Genomic DNA, 16,413 nt, shown 5'->3' with positions numbered 1-16,413 from the left:
TGTTGCCTTCCTTTTATCCTCCTGGTCACTCTCTTCATTCATGGAACACTAATCTTCTTATTAAACCTTCACCCCTTTGTGCTACCTCTCGTTTCTGTGTCTTCTTCCACACAGCCCCTCACGTGTGGATCACTGTCCTTCTAAATATTTAGCTGGCTTCCTCTTTCTTTCACCTTAAGACGTTATTAAACATTCATGTTTTCTCTCCTGTATAACGTTTGCAAAATGATACAGGAACCTCTTCATGGCTGTGGCACCTGTTAGGACAAGCTGTACCCTGCTGGAGTTACACATGGGAGATTGCTACGAACAAAGGCTCATAACCCACGCTGCAGATGAGGGACACGCACAGGGGGATCATTATCAGCCAGGCCTCTGCCCATAAGGAGTTTGGATTGGATGTAGCGTGGAGAGAGTAACTGGCCCCCTTCTCCTCGGAGGGAGGTATTTGCTTATTTGTTTAGGAGACTTATATAGCCCCCCTCAGCGGAATGGAAACATCAGTTCAACCAGATCAGATTTTTAGATTCCACCAGCCTGATCTAAAATAACTGTACAAAGACAGGTTTCTTGCTCCTTACAGAAAATTAACCCAAACCCAAAAGAGTTGAAGACATAAGAGAAAGTAGGTGATTAGGAATTGAGAAGCAGCAAAGTTCTAGTTTCCATCACAATTCCTGCACCTGTAATTCATCATTTTTGTTGCTTTACAATAGGAATCCAAAGAACCAGAAAACTTACTACTTTGCTTTTTCCACCAGTGCTCACCACACTCTTATACTCTAGGTTGCAGATGCCATTAAAGTCTTTGACAGGATTCCAGGTCACGTTCAATTGGCAGCGCTTGTTGTTGAAAGTGTGAGTGACATTAGTTACGGGAGGCAACAGGGCTCCTATGAGAAAGGAAGGACAACCATCACTCTCTGTTCTTTTAAGAGTTGATGGACGCATCCATGCAGCAACCGGAAAGGCAGTCTAACTACACAATTTAGCTTCAATTGACCTTTATTTTTAACTTAGTACAGCATCTAAAACTATCCCCAGCTTGGTTAATGTAAAGACTGCCCCGTTTCTCTCTGTGATCCACTGGTAAAAAGGGCCAGTGTACTTCACCTAGGATGGAAACGCATCTGAGTAACAGCGGGGTTTTATATTTTCAAAATAGGGGACCCAACAGTTTTCCCTTTCTGGTTCCCAGCAATCCTAGGGGCAGCTCCAGGTCTAACCCTGTAATCATCTAATGACCCGCAGAGCCTAATTTTAATCTCCGCAGATGCCCCTGACCCACTTCATCTTGGGACTCTGAACACGGAGACACTGTGATTTCATCATCAACTCCATGTTTTTTCCTCCCCATTCTCCCCCCTTTTGTTGTTGTTTATTTGCTTCCGACTCTTCGTGACTTCATGGACCAGCCCACACCAGAGCTTCCTGTTGGCCGTCGCCACCCCCAGCTCCCCCAAGGTTGAGTCCGTCACCTCCAGAATATCAATCATCCACCTTGCCCTTGGTCGGCCCCTCTTCCTTTTGCCTTCCACTTTCCCTAGCATCAGCATCTTCTCCAGGGTATCCTGTCTTCTCATTATGTGGCCAAAGTAATTTTTTTTTGCTAAGTAATCAGTTTTGCCTTTAATATCCTTCCCTCAAGTGAGCAGTCTGGCTTTATTTCCTGGAGTATGGACTGGCTTGATCTTCTTGCAGTCCAAGGCACTCAGAATTTTCCTCCAGCACCACAGTTCAAAAGCATCTATCTTCCTTCGCTCAGCCTTCCTTATGGTCCAGCTCTCGCAGCCATGGGTTACTACGGGGAATACCATTGCTTGAACTATGCGGACCTTTGTTGTCAGTGTGATGTCTCTGCTCTTCACTATTTTATCAAGATTTGTCATTGCTGTCCTCCCAAGAAGTAAATGACTTCTGATTTCCTGGCTGCAGTCAGCATCTGCAGTAATCTTTGTGCCTAGAAAGACAAAGTCTGTCACTGCCTCCATGATTTCTCCCTCTATTTGCCAGTTATCAATCAATCAGTTATCAAGCTGGTTGCCATAATCTTGGTTTTTTTGAGGTTTAACTGCAACCCAGCTTTTGCACTTTCTTCTTTCACCTTCGTCATGAGGTTCCTCAGCTCCTCCTCGCTTTCAGCCATCAAAGCGGTATCATCTGCATATCAGAGATTGTTAATGTTTCTTCCAGCGATTTTAACTCCAGCCATGGCTTCATCAAGCCCAGCACGTCGCATGATGTGTTCTGCATACAGGTTGAATAGGTAGGGTGAGAGCATACAACCCTGCCGTACTCCTTTCCCAATCTTAAACCAGTCCATTGATCCGTGGTCTGTTCTTACTGTTGCTACTTGGTCGTTATACAGATTCCTCAGGAGGCAGACAAGGTGATTTGGTATCCCCATACCACCAAGAACTTGCCACAATTTGTGATGATCCGCACAGTCAAAGGCTTTAGAATAGTCAATAAAACAGAAATAGATGTTTTTCTGAAACTCCTTGGCTTTCGCCATTATCCAGCGGATATTGGCAATTTGGTCTCTAGTTCCTCTACCTTTTCTAAACCCAGCTTGTACATCTGGCAATTCTCGTTCCATGAATTGCTGGAGTCTACCTTACAAGACCTTGAGCATTACCTTACTGGCATGTGAAATAAGTGCCACTGTTCAATAGTTTGAACATTCTTTGGTGCTTCCCTTTTTTGGTATGGGGATATAGGTTGATTTTTTCCAATCTGTTGGCCATTCTTGTGTTTTCCAAATTTGCTGGCATATGGCATGCATCACCTTGACAGCATCATCTTGCAAGATTTTAAACAGTTCAGCTGGGATACCGTCATCTCCTGCTGCCTTGTTATTAGCAATGCTTCTTAAGGCCCACTCAACCTCACTCTTCAGGATGTCTGGCTCTAGCTCACTGACCACACCGTCAAATCTATCCCCGATGTTATTATCCTTCCTATACAGACCTTCCGTATATTCTTGCCACCTTTTCTTGTTCTCTTCTGCTTCTGTTAGGTCCTTGCCATCTTTGTTTTTGATCATACCCATTTTTGCCTGGAATTTACCTCCGATGTTTCTAATTTTCTGGAAGAGGTCTCTTGTCCTTCCTATTCTATTATCTTCTTCCGCTTCCACGCATTGCTTGTTTAAAAATAATTCCTTATCTCTTCTGGCTAACCTCTGGAATTTCACATTTAATTGGGCATATCTCCCCCTATCACTGTTGCCTTTTGCTTTCCTTCTTTCTTGGGCTGCTTCCAGTGTCTCAGCAGACAGCCATTGGTTTTCTTTTTCTTTGGGACTTTTTTGTTGCCGCCTCCTGAACAATGTTGCGAACTTCTGTCCATAGTTCTTCCGGGACCCTATCTACTAAATCTAGTCCCTTAAATCTATTCTCCCCCCTACCCACCCCCAAACTGGCTTTTTGTAACAACGTCACTGATGAAGAGATCTGGAAATCTCAAAAACGTGTACATTTTTTGGTGATCTTTTGGTTGTCCTAAAAAAGGTATTACCCTAATATGGATTTGGGAATTTTCTTTACAGTCAGCACAGCTACCTTTGCTGTTTTTTAAAAAATTATTATTATCGTTATCTCTGGATTGGGACCATGGTGTGTGTGGGGGAAGGGGGACCAACCCTTTGCAGGACCCCTACTGGAAATCCCCCTTCTCCAGGTCTGCTATTTCATTTTATTATTACTATTATTTTATTTATTTATTACATTTCTATACTGCCCAATAGTCCACTGATATCAATGGACCTTTCTTCCCATTGCAAACAGCAGGTGGAATGGGAGGGCCTGTGGAGGGGGCACCGTCCACCATGCCATGGTTCTGATCCAGTGCACACACACCCAAGCCAGCTATTTGTTTAACAAAAATCAGAGACACAATGGAAATTACATCAGAAAAGTTGTGTCTGGTCTGGCCTTCAGTTCTACATGGTTTCTAATACTGTCTGCAATGTGCAGTCCAATCACAACTACTCAGAAGGAAATCCCACTGTCTTCAACAGGGTTTACTTCCAAGTCAACATACACAGGATTGCAACCTTAGCTTTCCTTCAAAGGAGCGCAGGAAGCTACACTGATACCAAAGCAACCACTGGTCCACTTTGCTCAGTATCGTCTACGCTGACCTGCAGTGGCTCTCCAGGGTTTCCAGACAGGGGCCTTCCCCAGCCTGGAGATGCCAGACGTTGAACCTATGACTTTCTTCGTGCAAAACATATGCGCTACCACTGAGCAACAGCCCTCCACTTCATGTTATAGTGATCAGGGGATAACGCTGTAACTGGCGCAAGGGAAACCTAAGGGGTCACAACTTCATGGTTCGCTCTCAAAAATTCCAAACGTAAAAGAAAAACCTTCTGTCTGAGGGCGGGGAGCAAAGATTACTTGTAACAGCAGCCAGGAGTTCTTGGGTACTGCAGTGCACCTGGGCCACTCTCTGGCAGGAAGGAAAATGGGCCAAAGGGCTGACACGTCCGCTGTACCACACAGACCAGGAACAAGACTGCGGAGGAAGAACCAGCGCGGATGCTGTCCCTGCCCTTGCACACACGCCAGCACGCAGATCACACCAGCAAGGGCATCAGTCTGCAGATGACTTCAGGCACATCATGGCATAGACTCCACCCGGCAAACACCCAGTCTTAAACTATCTCATAACTATGCGCTTCCATGGATGCAGCTTAGACTAAGTCTCCCAGGACAAAGAGAAAGGGATTCGTTCCAGAAGCCCCCGGGAGTTTAATCTCCTCCCACAGTCAGGAATGAAGAGGCAGGCGAGCGTGACTCAGAAGTAGCTTTGAAGGAGACAAATAACTCAGCTCAGGAAGTTGGGCAATGGGAGTAGTTAAAAGTAGTAGTTCTTCACTTGTGTGTTTTGTCTTCTTCACTTGTGTGTTTTGTCTGTCCCATTCACATATGGAATGGGAGGTGAGGGGGAGAGGTCTAATTTTTACAATGAAAGATGTGTACATAAATGGAAGTGAACTTGACAACCTTGCATTAGCTTGCATTCTTGTTCCAGGCACTTTTTCTTCCTAGCCCAGCTCAATTTAAAACTAGGCTCAGAGAAAAGCTCATAGGGTACTGGAACTCAGGGAGGCAAGGTGGAGGAAAGGAAAACGTTTAGCTCCTCTCATTCATGTGCACCTTTTCACTGCCTCTTGCTTCAGATAGTAGACAAAGCAAAGGATGCTGAATTCTTAAAAATGCCTGATAAAAGCTCCTAAGACAGCTGTGTAAGGCAATGAGTAATATATTTTAAACACGTTTGAAATGTATCCTAAACATTTTTAACAATAAAAAGCAGCTAACAGTAAAATGTTAATAATCACACTGAAAACAGCAATAAAAAAACCCCAACTATAGCAGCATTAAAAAAATCTACCCCCCACCCCCACAGATAGTCAGTCTCCTGAAAAGAACCACACCTTACAAACATAAGAAGAGCTATGCTGGACCAGACCAGGGGTCCATCTAGTCCAGCATTCTGTCCACACAGTGGCCAACCAGCTGCCCACAACAGGGCATGAGCACAACAGTACCCTTTCACCCATGTTGCCCCGCAACTGGTGTACAAAGTCTCACTCCTCTGGTACTGCAGGTAGCACATGGCCATCAGAACTAGTAGCCATTCATAGACTTCTCCTCCAGGTATTTATCTAAAGCCATCCAAACTGGTGGCCATCACTACATTATGGGGTAGCGAATTCCATAGTTTAACTATGTGCTGTGTGAAGAAGTATTTCCTTTGATCTGTCCTGACTCTCCCACCAATCAGCTTCATAGGATGACCCCAAGTTCTAATATTTTGAGAGAGGGAAAAAAATGTCTCCCTACCCACTTTCTCCACACCATGCATAATTTTGTACACTTCTATCATGCCTCCCCTTACTTGTCTTTTTTCTAAGCTGTTCTAAACAATCCCAGCTGTTGTATCCTTCCCTCATAGGGGAGTTGCTCCAGCCCCTTCATCATTTTAGTTGCCCTTTCCTGGACTTTTTCCAGCTCTACAATATCCTTTTTTAGGTGTGGTGATTAGAACTGTACAGAGTATTCTAAGTATGGTTGCACCATAGATTTGTATAAGGGGAGCATGATATTGGCTGTTTTATTTTCCTTTCCTTATTATGCCTAACGGAATTTACCAGTTTGTCAGCAGCCACACACTGGGATGACATTTTCATCGAGCTGTCCACTACAACACCAAGATCTCTCTTTTGGGACAGTCACCACTATCTCAGATCCTATCAAGTTATACTTGAAGGTGGGATTTTTGAACAGGTGGCAGAATGACATTAAGGGTAGGAGCAGGTGGGCTTCCCTGTGGAGGGCATTCCACAAAGCTGGTGCATGACAGAAAAGCTCCTGCCTGCAATAAGATCTCTGATGTTGATGGGAGTGACGGGAGGGAGTGCATGTTACAGGCCCACCCAAGTGGCTCTGATTCAGCTTGGGATGCATGCTCCGATCCAGCACTTCCAATGCCTGCATTTCAGTGGTCTATATGGCTCCGTGGCACTAGAGTCAGCGGCTCAGTTTTCTCAGACAGCTCCCTGCTGCATGCGTGCGTGTGCGGGAGGGGTGTGTATTCTGCATGAAAAAGGCACCTGCCTTTTCCTGAGACTGTTTTGAACACATCTCTCTCATATGTACTGAGTCGATTAATTAATGAGATTCTATGCTGCCCAACTGGCAAATTGAGAGTTTGCCAGTTGGGCAGCAACTTTCGGCAGTTTGCAATAATAAAACCAAAAAAACAGCAACACAAACAACAAAATAACCAATCATCATCATCATAGTATCAAAATACAATATCAAACATTAAAAATATCAAAAAACATTGAGGAGCTAGAAGCAAAATTAGTCAAACAGATTAAATATTAAATGCCCGCTTAAAGAGCACGGCATGAAGATATAACTGTTTTCCTTCTTGATTTACACAACCGCACATTTACTTGTTTTGAAAAATAATCTTAAACCAACAGCCTGAGTCAAGATCGTCAGTACTGACTACCCTATCATACAACAAAGCCACATTTTAGTCTGTAGTTAATAAAGGATTAATCCAATCAGTGCTTCCAGCTGGATTATCCACAGACTTATTTCTGCTGACTTTGTAGCCCCCCCCCCCCCCAAAGTCTTATTTGGAAATCCTGCTTTTGCTCCCTGCCTTTCCACAACAGCCTTCTGAAATTTCACTTCCCACACAACTCTACGCCTACCTCCACAGCCTTAACGAAAAAATGAGAAATTGAGATTGTCCATGCTGCTGAACTCTTCATCCAGCACCAAACTCTGCACTGACATGATGGGCATGCAGAGCTGCAGTAAGAACTCAGCAGGTTGCTCACAACCCCCGAGGGGCAGCTTCAGGATTTGGGGGGCTCTTGTACAAGTTATCCCCAGTGCCCCACATAATCTAGCTCAGGGGGGGGGGTGTACAAACAGAATTGTCTCATCACACTGCCTCTGAGCTTCGCAAGTACGCCGTACAAACTGGGAATGCTGGGTCAGCAGGTCTTGCCTGATCCCACCACCCTTGGGAGCCAGCCCTGCAAAGGCTTCCAGATGGCAGGTCAAACCTGCCGGCTGCCCAACACAGCCCTCCCACTGCCAAGCTCAGTTTCTGCCCTTGTCCTTCCGGACAACGAAAGTAGCACAAAACTCATTGCGCAACACCTGTTCAAGGCCAATCTATCCAAACCAAACAGGAACATTCCCTGATGCAGTTCAAAGTTCTACGGTGCAATTCAAGGAACTAAGATTGCAGAAACAAAAAGTTATTTATTACAAAAAACCCAATTTTGATTAAAAAAAATATAGAGCTTGCTGTCAAAGTTAATAGAAGGGCAACTGCAAATAAAAAGTTCATGGAGTCACAAACATGTGACCGCGCACATAGCTGGGTTTGCTCTCACCACACACATGCAATAGATTAGTGTTTACGAACAATGCAGTGTCAGCGCACTCACCTTCTGACAGTTTGGGAGCCACCAATCCTGCAAGGAATAACCCAACTCAACGGACATCTCCCCTGCCCCTGTTAATAATCACCATTGGATTGTAATTTATACAGCAGCCTAATCACAGATGCAGAGTTACAACAACAAAATATACGAGGGAAGCAGTATTCTCTTTATGATGTGGGTGAGAATGGGAGCCCCAGTAGGCACACTTATTTGGGAGCAAGCAGCACTGAGCAGATGGGGCCGTGCATCTTCCTCAACACGCCTATGGAGTTTTCTTCTGAATGAGGTGACCTCCCTCAGTCCTGAGTAAACACGCACTTTCTGGGGAGCGGGCGCCACTGAGCCCAAAGGGGTCTGCCTCCGAGCAAGCAGCCACTTAAAGGGTGAGCACTGCCAAGCCCAATGGATTTGACTTCTGACTTAGCACGCGCTGAGGAGGTATAGGCAAGCCCAAGGGGGTCTCCTTCTGAGTAAAAAGCACGGAACCCAAGGGGGTCTCCTTCTGAGTAAGCCCAGAGGAACCCAAGGGAGTCTCCTTCTGAGTAATCCCCGCGGAACCCAAGGGAGTCTCCTTCTGAGTAAGCCCCGCGGGACCCAAGGGAGTCACCTTCTGAGTAAGCCCCGCGGGACCCAAGGGAGTCACCTTCTGAGTAAGCCCCGCGGGACCCAAGGGGGTCTCCTTCTGAGTAAAAACCACGGAACCCAAGGGAGTCTCCTTCTGAGTAAAAACCACGGAACCCAAGGGGGTCTCCTTCTGAGTAAGCCCAGAGGAACCCAAGGGAGTCTCCTTCTGAGTAAAAACCACGGAACCCAAGGGGGTCTCCTTCTGAGTAAGCCCAGAGGAACCCAAGGGAGTCTCCTTCTGAGTAATCCCCGCGGAACCCAAGGGAGTCTCCTTCTGAGTAAGCCCCGCGGGACCCAAGGGAGTCTCCTTCTGAGTAAGCCCCGCGGGACCCAAGGGAGTCTCCTTCTGAGTAAGCCCCGCGGGACCCAAGGGAGTCACCTTCTGAGTAAGCCCCGCGGGACCCAAGGGGGTCTCCTTCTGAGTAAAAACCACGGAACCCAAGGGAGTCTCCTTCTGAGTAAAAACCACGGAACCCAAGGGGGTCTCCTCCTGAGCAAGCGCCACAGCACCCGGGCGTTTCCCCCGAGTAAGCGCCTCGCACACTTCCTAGGAGCATGCACCACTGACGGAGTTGACTTCTCCTGAATGAGGTGACCTCCCTCAGTCCTGAGTAAACACGCACTTTCTGGGGAGCGGGCGCCACTGAGCCCAAAGGGGTCTGCCTCCGAGCAAGCAGCCACTTAAAGGGTGAGCACCGCCAAGCCCAATGGAGTTGACTTCTGACTTGGCACGCGCTGAGGAGGTACAGGCAAGCCCAAGGGGGCCTCCTCCTGAGTAAAAAGCACGGAACGCAAGGGGGCCTCCTCCTGAGCGAGCGCCACCACACCGAGCAGCGTCTCCCCCGGTGAGCGCCGCGCGCCCCACGGGCCCCTCCCGAGCAAGGGGCGCGGAGGGCGGCGCCGCTGGCCGCGCCCCCGCCTCGGAGCCTCGGCGCCGCGCCGCGGGGAGCGGGCGCGTCGCCCCCCGCGCCGCCCAGCCCTGCCCGGCCCTGCCCGGGGCGCCTCGCCCGCCCGCCCGCCCGCCCGCCGCCGCCGCCGCCGCCGCTCACCTGCCACGGCCGCCCCGGCGAGGGCGGCGACGAGCGGCGGCAGCAGCCGCGGCGGCGCCCCCATGCAGCCCGCGCGGCCTCGGCGTCGGCTGCGGCGCGGCCGGGGCGGCGCAGGCGGGAAGCGGCCGGCGGGGCCGCCCCGCGGGGGCGCGGCCGCAGCCCGGGCGGGCGAGGGGCGCGGCCCCGCCCCCGCGCCCCTCCTCTTGCGCGCGCCCCGCCCCCGCGCCCCGCCCCTCCTCTTGCGCGCGCCCCGCCCCCGCCCCTCTTGCGCGCGCCCCGCGCCCCGGCCCCGCCCCTCCTCTTGCGCGCGCCCCGCGCCCCGCCCCTCTTGCGCGCGCCCCGCGCCCCGGCCCCGCCCCTCCTCTTGCGCGCGCCCCGCCCCCGCGCCCCGCCCCTCCTCTTGCGCGCGCCCCGCGCCCCCGCCCCCGCGCCCCGCCCCTCCTCTTGCGCGCGCCCCGCCCCCGCGCCCCGCCCCTCCTCTTGCGCGCGCCCCGCGCCCCCGCCCCCGCGCCCCGCCCCCGCGCCTCCACTTGCGCGCGCCCGGCCGCCGGCCTCGCCCCGAGCAGCAGGCGGCGCGCCCCGGCGGCCCCGCCGCCTTCGGACGGGGCCCCCGGGGCGTTCGGTCCCGCCCCGGCCCGCGAAAGGGTGCGGGAGGAGCCGCGGCCCCGCGGCCGGCCCACCGCCGAAGCAACCCGCGAGCCTCGGGAGCGACCCGCGCTGGGGGCGACACTGCGCGCCACGGTGGCGCCGCGAGGGCCGCCGCAGGCCTCCGTCCCGCCGCGCCTCCCCCGCCGCGCCCCCCTCTCGGAAGCGGCGGCACAACTGGCGCGGCCTTGGTGTTTCTTTAAGTCACTTAAATGGGAGCCGAACTCCTCGCCGCCTTTGCGAAGGTGGGGGCTTCAGAGCGTTTGCAGTTAGCACAACGAGAGCAACTCAAGACTTGGGTCAGGCTTGTGCCCGGTCATCTATCCTAGGAGGAATATGAAGACATTAGGAACGCGCGGGGAGCCTGCTGGACCAGGCCCGGGGCCCGGCGAGTCCGGCATCCCGTTCGCCCTGTGGCCAGCCAGCTTTTGAACGGGAACCCACAAGCAGGGCATGGGCGCAGCAGCGCCCTCCCGCCCACGTTCCCCAGCAACTCGGGTACATAGGCTCACTGCCTCTGGCACTGGAGGTAGCGTAGGGCCGGGGGGACTACTAGCTCTTGATAGCCTCCTCAAGGAATCTGTCTAACCCCCTTTTGAAGCCGTCCGAGTTGGTGGCCAACACGACTACATCCTGTGGTACCAAACTCCACGGTTTAACTCTGCGCTGTGTGAAGCAGTCCTGTCTTTCATCTGTCCTGAATCTCCCCCCAGTCAGCTTCTCACGCTCAGCTCCACTGGGACAAGCATGCCTCCTTATTTACAATAACAGCTGACATTTAAGCACAATCCAGTGCATGTTTACATGGAAGTAAATGCCACTGTGTCATCCCACTTACGCAGGGTTTACAGTGACACAACTGAGATGATACATGTCCGGCCAAAATCGGTTTTGCAGCGTGGAGGCCTTCAGCCATGGGCTTTTGCAGGGTAGGCCTCTTTATTACAACATAATTTGACTTGTTTATGCAATATCATGCCATCGTGTATGCTTTCTTTTGAAGGCTAGATGAGACATTTATGATTTGTTTCAGTATTTTCATGTTCCTTTTAACATTCATTTTTAAACAGAGGTCATTGGTTTTAGTGCCCTTGAGGAAGCCTACGGTCAAAATGTCCAAAGGATTATGCTGTAAATTGATTAATCGGTTAGAATGATCTCTTTAAAACTGTTTGAGCTACTAGAAAGATATCCACAAATCAACTGGGCAGCAAGCTTTAAAAATACTTATTTTCTAAGTATTTAACATGAATACTTGTGAAAGTTTGCAGATGGCAAGTGCCATGTTTGAAGAGGCATTTCCCATTTCCCCTCAAAGAAGCAGTTGCATCATTTTCTCATCCATCCTTCCAGTCGTCAGAAGAGGGAAAGAAAAACACTCTGGGTGAATGACCGGCTATGAAGGTGGTGCCGACGAGAGAGATTTGGATTCTGGGACCACGGGCTATACTTCCTGGAAGATGGACTGTTGGCAAAGGACGGGTTGCACCTCACAAAGGTTGGGAAGAATGTGTTTGGCCACAGCATGAAGAACTTCATCAGGAGGGCTTTAAACTGAATCCTTTGGGGAAGGGAGATGTAAAGTTGGGGGTAACAATGGACGTAGGCGCATGCACTGCAGCAGAGAGAACAGCTCTGATAGCGCCCAATAATAGCCTTCAGACACATGTAGGAAGAAAGCCAGACTATGAATGAAGCACACGGCCTTTGATGTCTATATACCAATGCCCAGACTATGGGAAACAAACAGAACGAACTTGAACTCTTAATACAAGAGGGAAATCATGACTTGATAGGTGTAACTGAGACTTGGTGGGATGACTCTCATGACTGGAATACAGCAATTGAAGGATATAACTTGTTCAAAAAGAACAGGAGGAACAGAAAGGGAGGTGGGGTTGCACTATATGTGAAAAATACATATCTCTGCACAGAAATACAGGAGGAGGAGCTTGGTAGCCCCATCAAGGGCATCTGGGTTAAAATGAATGGAGCAAAGAATAAAAGGAACATGGTGATCAGAGTCTACTACTGGCCACCCAATCAAGGAAAAGACAAGAATGAAACTTTTGAAAAGCAAATAGCCAATGTTTCAAGGAAGCATGATGTAGTAGTAATGGGGGACTTCAATTTCCCCGATATTTGTTGGGAGACAAATTCTGCAAAACATGGCCCCTCCGGGAAATTCCTGACTTGTGTGACGGATCACTTCCTCCTAGAGAAAGTAGAGGAAGGAACTAGAGGATCTGCTATCTTTGACTTGATCCTAACCAACAGAGATGACTTAGTGGATAAAGTAGCTGTTACAGGAACTCTGGGGGAAAGCGACCATGATATACTTGAATTCTTGATTCTAAGGGAAGCAAAAGCCGAGTGTAGCCAAACGCGTACCCTGGATTTTAGGAAAGCTGATTTTAATAAACTCAAAACAATGATCAGTAAGGTCCCATGGCAAGCGACTCTAATGAGAAAAGGAGTCCAGGATGGGTGGGAGCTTTTAAAAAAGGAAATTCTCAAGGCACAATTGCAAACAATTCCAACAAGAGAAAAAGGTGGAAGACAACAGAAGAAGCCAATGTGGCTTCACAAAAAGCTTAGAGAAGACCTGAAAACAAAAAAAGACATATATATGAAGTGGAGAGAAGGCCAAGCTACAAAGGAAGAGAACAGGCAGGTAGCACAGAATTGCAAGGATGGCATCAGGAGGGCTAAAGCTGAGAACGAGCTGAGGTTAGCAAGGAATGCTAAAAGCAACAAAAAAGCTTTCTTCAGCTACGTGCATAGTAAAAGACAGGACAGAAATGGTGGTTCAGCTATTAAATAAGGATGGCAAAATGATAACAGATGACAAAGAAAAGGCAGAGGTGCTCAATTCCTACTTTGGCTCAGTCTTCTCCCAAAGGGGGGTCTATGACCTCCTGACAAAGGCAAAGTACAGGCTGAAGGGGCAGGATTGCAGCTTGAGATCGATAGGCATATGGTCAAGGAACACCTAATTACTTGGAATGAGTTCAAATCTCCAGGGCCAGATGAACTGCACCCTAGAGTAATAAAGGAACTGGCAGAAGAACTCTCAGGGCCACTGTCTATTTTCTTTGAGAAATCATGGAGGATGGGTAAAGTGCCAGATGACTGGAGGAGGGCTAATGTTGTCCCTATCTTCAAAAAGGATAAAAAGGAGGAACCTGGGAACTCTTCATAGGGCTTTGTTTCCAGTCCCCTGATCATCTTTGTTGCCCTCCTCTGAACCCTCTCCAGTTTGTCTGCATCCTTCTTAAAATGTGGTGCCCAGAACTGGACACAGTACTCCAGATGAGGCCTAACCAGTGCTGAGTAGAGGGGAACTAGTACTTCCCGGGATTTGGAAGCTATGTTTCTATTAATGCAGCCCAAAATAGCATTCACTTTTTTTGCAGCCACATCACCTTGTCGGCTCATATTCAAGTTGTGATCAACAACAATTCCAAGATCCTTCTCGCTTGTAGTGTTGTTGAGCCACGTATCCCCCATCTTGTCACTGTGCCTTTGGTTTCTTTTTCCAAGGTGCAGAACTTGGCGTTTATCCCTTTTAAATGTCATTCTGTTGTTTTCTGCCCAGCGCTCCAGTCTATCCAGATCACTTTGAATTTTGTTTCTGTCTTCCAAAGTATTAGCTATCCCTCCCAATTTTGTGTCATCTGCAAATTTGATCAGCATTCCCTGCACCTCCTCCTCCAAGTCATTAATACAAATGTTGAAGAGCACTGGGCCCAGGACTGAGCCCCGCGGTACCCCACTCGTTACCTCTCCCCAGTTTGAGAAGGTCCCATTGATAAGCACTCTTTGAGTCTGAATTAAATGCAGTATATTGCTTGCACTACTGAGTTTGAAAGGTATACTGATTTCCAGGTTCCCAACTACAGCAGTAGGAAATCCACAAAGGGACTTGTATACAGTCAACGCAACCAGCCATCCCTAGCGGCCCACCCCACCCAGGTGAACTCTTCATGGGGATACCTTCATTAGACTTGGCTGGCTTTCTCCCCACCCCCGCGCTGTTGTTGCTCTTCCCCCCTGTTCTGGCTTTCCAACAACCCTCCAAGGTGGGCTAGGGAAAGAGATAGCAGCTGGCTAGGTGGGAAGGAGTACCACCTCAGCATTACTGCCTTAAACCCTTGCAGTCCACACTCATTTTATCCAGTAGAATATGTGACCCCACACTACAAGAGCTGAGGGCATGCGGGCCAGTCCTTCCAAGAATTGTTACAGCGGTTGGCTGGAAAGTGCGGACAGCAGTAGTACTACACCCCAGTACATTTACTGTTGCAATAATATTTTCTCTTCTAGGGTACATGACATGTGGCCAGCCTCGCTATTGGCGCACTTCTGCCTCTGCCTCCCTCCCATCTGCCATGGGATGGTTGCATTTGTCTGCATTCATTTCCATTGGACATTTGTAAACAGAGAAGCCAGCATGGCATTTGCGGAGTGCAGTGGAGGAGTAGGAGGAGGCGGCAGCAGCTTGATACATTCACAGTGCGCGTACATTGCAATCCCTCCCACCCACCCCCATCTCCCATTCTGTCATTAACAGGGAGCAAATCATTGTTCATGTAAAGCAGGCATGGGGGAAATTCCTTGCTAATGAGGAGAGTGTCTTCTGAGAAGCAGACGTTGTTAAAGCTGCAGGTGGCTGTGCTGGGAACCACACAATGCTAGTCTATGCTGGGAATGAACACTAGGGGGTGCTTGCTACTGTTATGCTGCCTCATTGCTAACATGTATGGTATAAGACCCATTGTACCCCATGGCTCTGGGTTCAGAGAAGCTGTCAGTGTGGAAACTGAGCCCAGAGAGCCCCAGAGCAGTTCTGATTCTGAGGAGGAACAGCCATCCGTGGGAGAGGGGCCAGCTCATCCCTCACAGGCTCAGCACCTGGCAGAGATTCCTCCTGCCAGCATTCCAGAGATAGTTAGAGACCCGGGTAGTGTGGGAGTGGGGCTTCTTAGACGCTCGACGCAGACACAAAGAGCGACGAGTGATGGAGGTCACAGAAAGGAGGCATAGCACCTGTTTGGCGCGCAAGCAACGGCCATCTCCCATGGACCCAAGGGAAAGAAGGAGGATCTCTCCCTAGCCCATAAGTTCTGGGTCTTCAAGTGACTCTCTTTCAAACGGGGATCAACTGCCTGCCTGAAGCTTAGTCCACACTGCTTTAGCCGCTGGTGATTAGCATCTGAAAGAGTCATTAAGCTGTAATGGGATTAAAGCTCTGAAAAAAATGTGTCTTGAGTTGACTTGGAATCTACTGAGAGAGGCCACCAAGGCGTTCCTGACAGAAGCTGTCTGATCCAACCACTGGGTACAACTGTGTGCCGTAAGTTACTCAATAAACTACCTCCTTGTAAGTAAACCTGGATCTGATTTATCACTATCTTGGCACCTCTAAATTAAGAGTTCAGAGCCTGTTCGTTGTTGTTGTTGTTCAGTCATTAAGTCGTGTCCGACTCTTCGTGACCCCATGGACCATAGCATGCCAGGCCTTCCTGTCCTCCGCTGTCTCCCAGAGCGTGCTTAAGTCCGTATTCATTGCATCGGTGATGCTATCTAGCCATCTCATCCTCTGCCGTCCCCTTCTCCTTTTGCCTTCAACCTTTCCCAGCATCAGGGTCTTTTCCAGTGACTTTTCTCTTCGCATTAGGTGGCCAAAATATTTGAGCTTCAGCATCTGTCCTTCCAATGAGCACTCAGGGTTGATTTCCTTTAGGATGGACTGATTTGACCTCCTTGCAGTCCAGGGGACTCATAAGAGTCTTCTCCAGCACCACAGTTTGAAAGCATCAATTCTTCAGCGCTCAGCCTTCCTTATAGTCCAGCTCTCGCAGCCATACGTTACTACCGGGAAAACCATAGCTGTGATTATACGAACCTTTGTCGGCAAGGTGATGTCTCTGCTTCTTACTATGCTGTCTAGGTTTGCCATAGCTTTCCTCCCAAGGAGCAGGCGTCTTCTAATTTCATGGCTACAGTCACTGTCTGCAGTGATCTTGGAGCCCAAGAAAATAAAATCTGTCACTGCTTCCATTTCTTCCCCTTCTGTATGCCAGGAAGTGATGGTGCCAGATGCCA

General features: G+C 49.4%; 1 protein-coding gene across 3 annotated transcripts in view; it reads right to left on the bottom strand.

Annotated features, from left to right (window-relative positions):
• The window catches only part of LOC146338354 (interleukin-13 receptor subunit alpha-1-like), a 51,720-nt gene extending 41,967 nt beyond the window's left edge, over positions 1-9,753 (bottom strand). For all 3 annotated transcript variants that reach the window (XR_014784794.1, XM_084813569.1, XM_084813570.1), the window contains exons 1-2: positions 9,661-9,753; positions 742-893 (exon numbers count right to left, since the gene is read on the bottom strand). Coding sequence is in view for 2 of the 3 variants with exons in the window: in XM_084813569.1 (XP_084669695.1) it covers positions 742-893; positions 9,661-9,724 (216 nt within the window). In the remaining variant the exon portion in view is untranslated. The remainder of the gene's footprint in view (positions 1-741; positions 894-9,660) is intronic.
• Between the last annotated feature and the right edge of the window lie 6,660 nt (positions 9,754-16,413).

This window comes from Heloderma suspectum, chromosome 9 (assembly GCF_057233095.1).
Source record: "Heloderma suspectum isolate Gila_16-S chromosome 9, 16-S_ref, whole genome shotgun sequence".
Classification (NCBI taxonomy): domain Eukaryota; kingdom Metazoa; phylum Chordata; class Lepidosauria; order Squamata; family Helodermatidae; genus Heloderma; species Heloderma suspectum.
The sequence above is the reverse complement of the archived record's forward strand: the minus strand, read 5'-3'. Positions and strand labels throughout refer to the sequence as shown.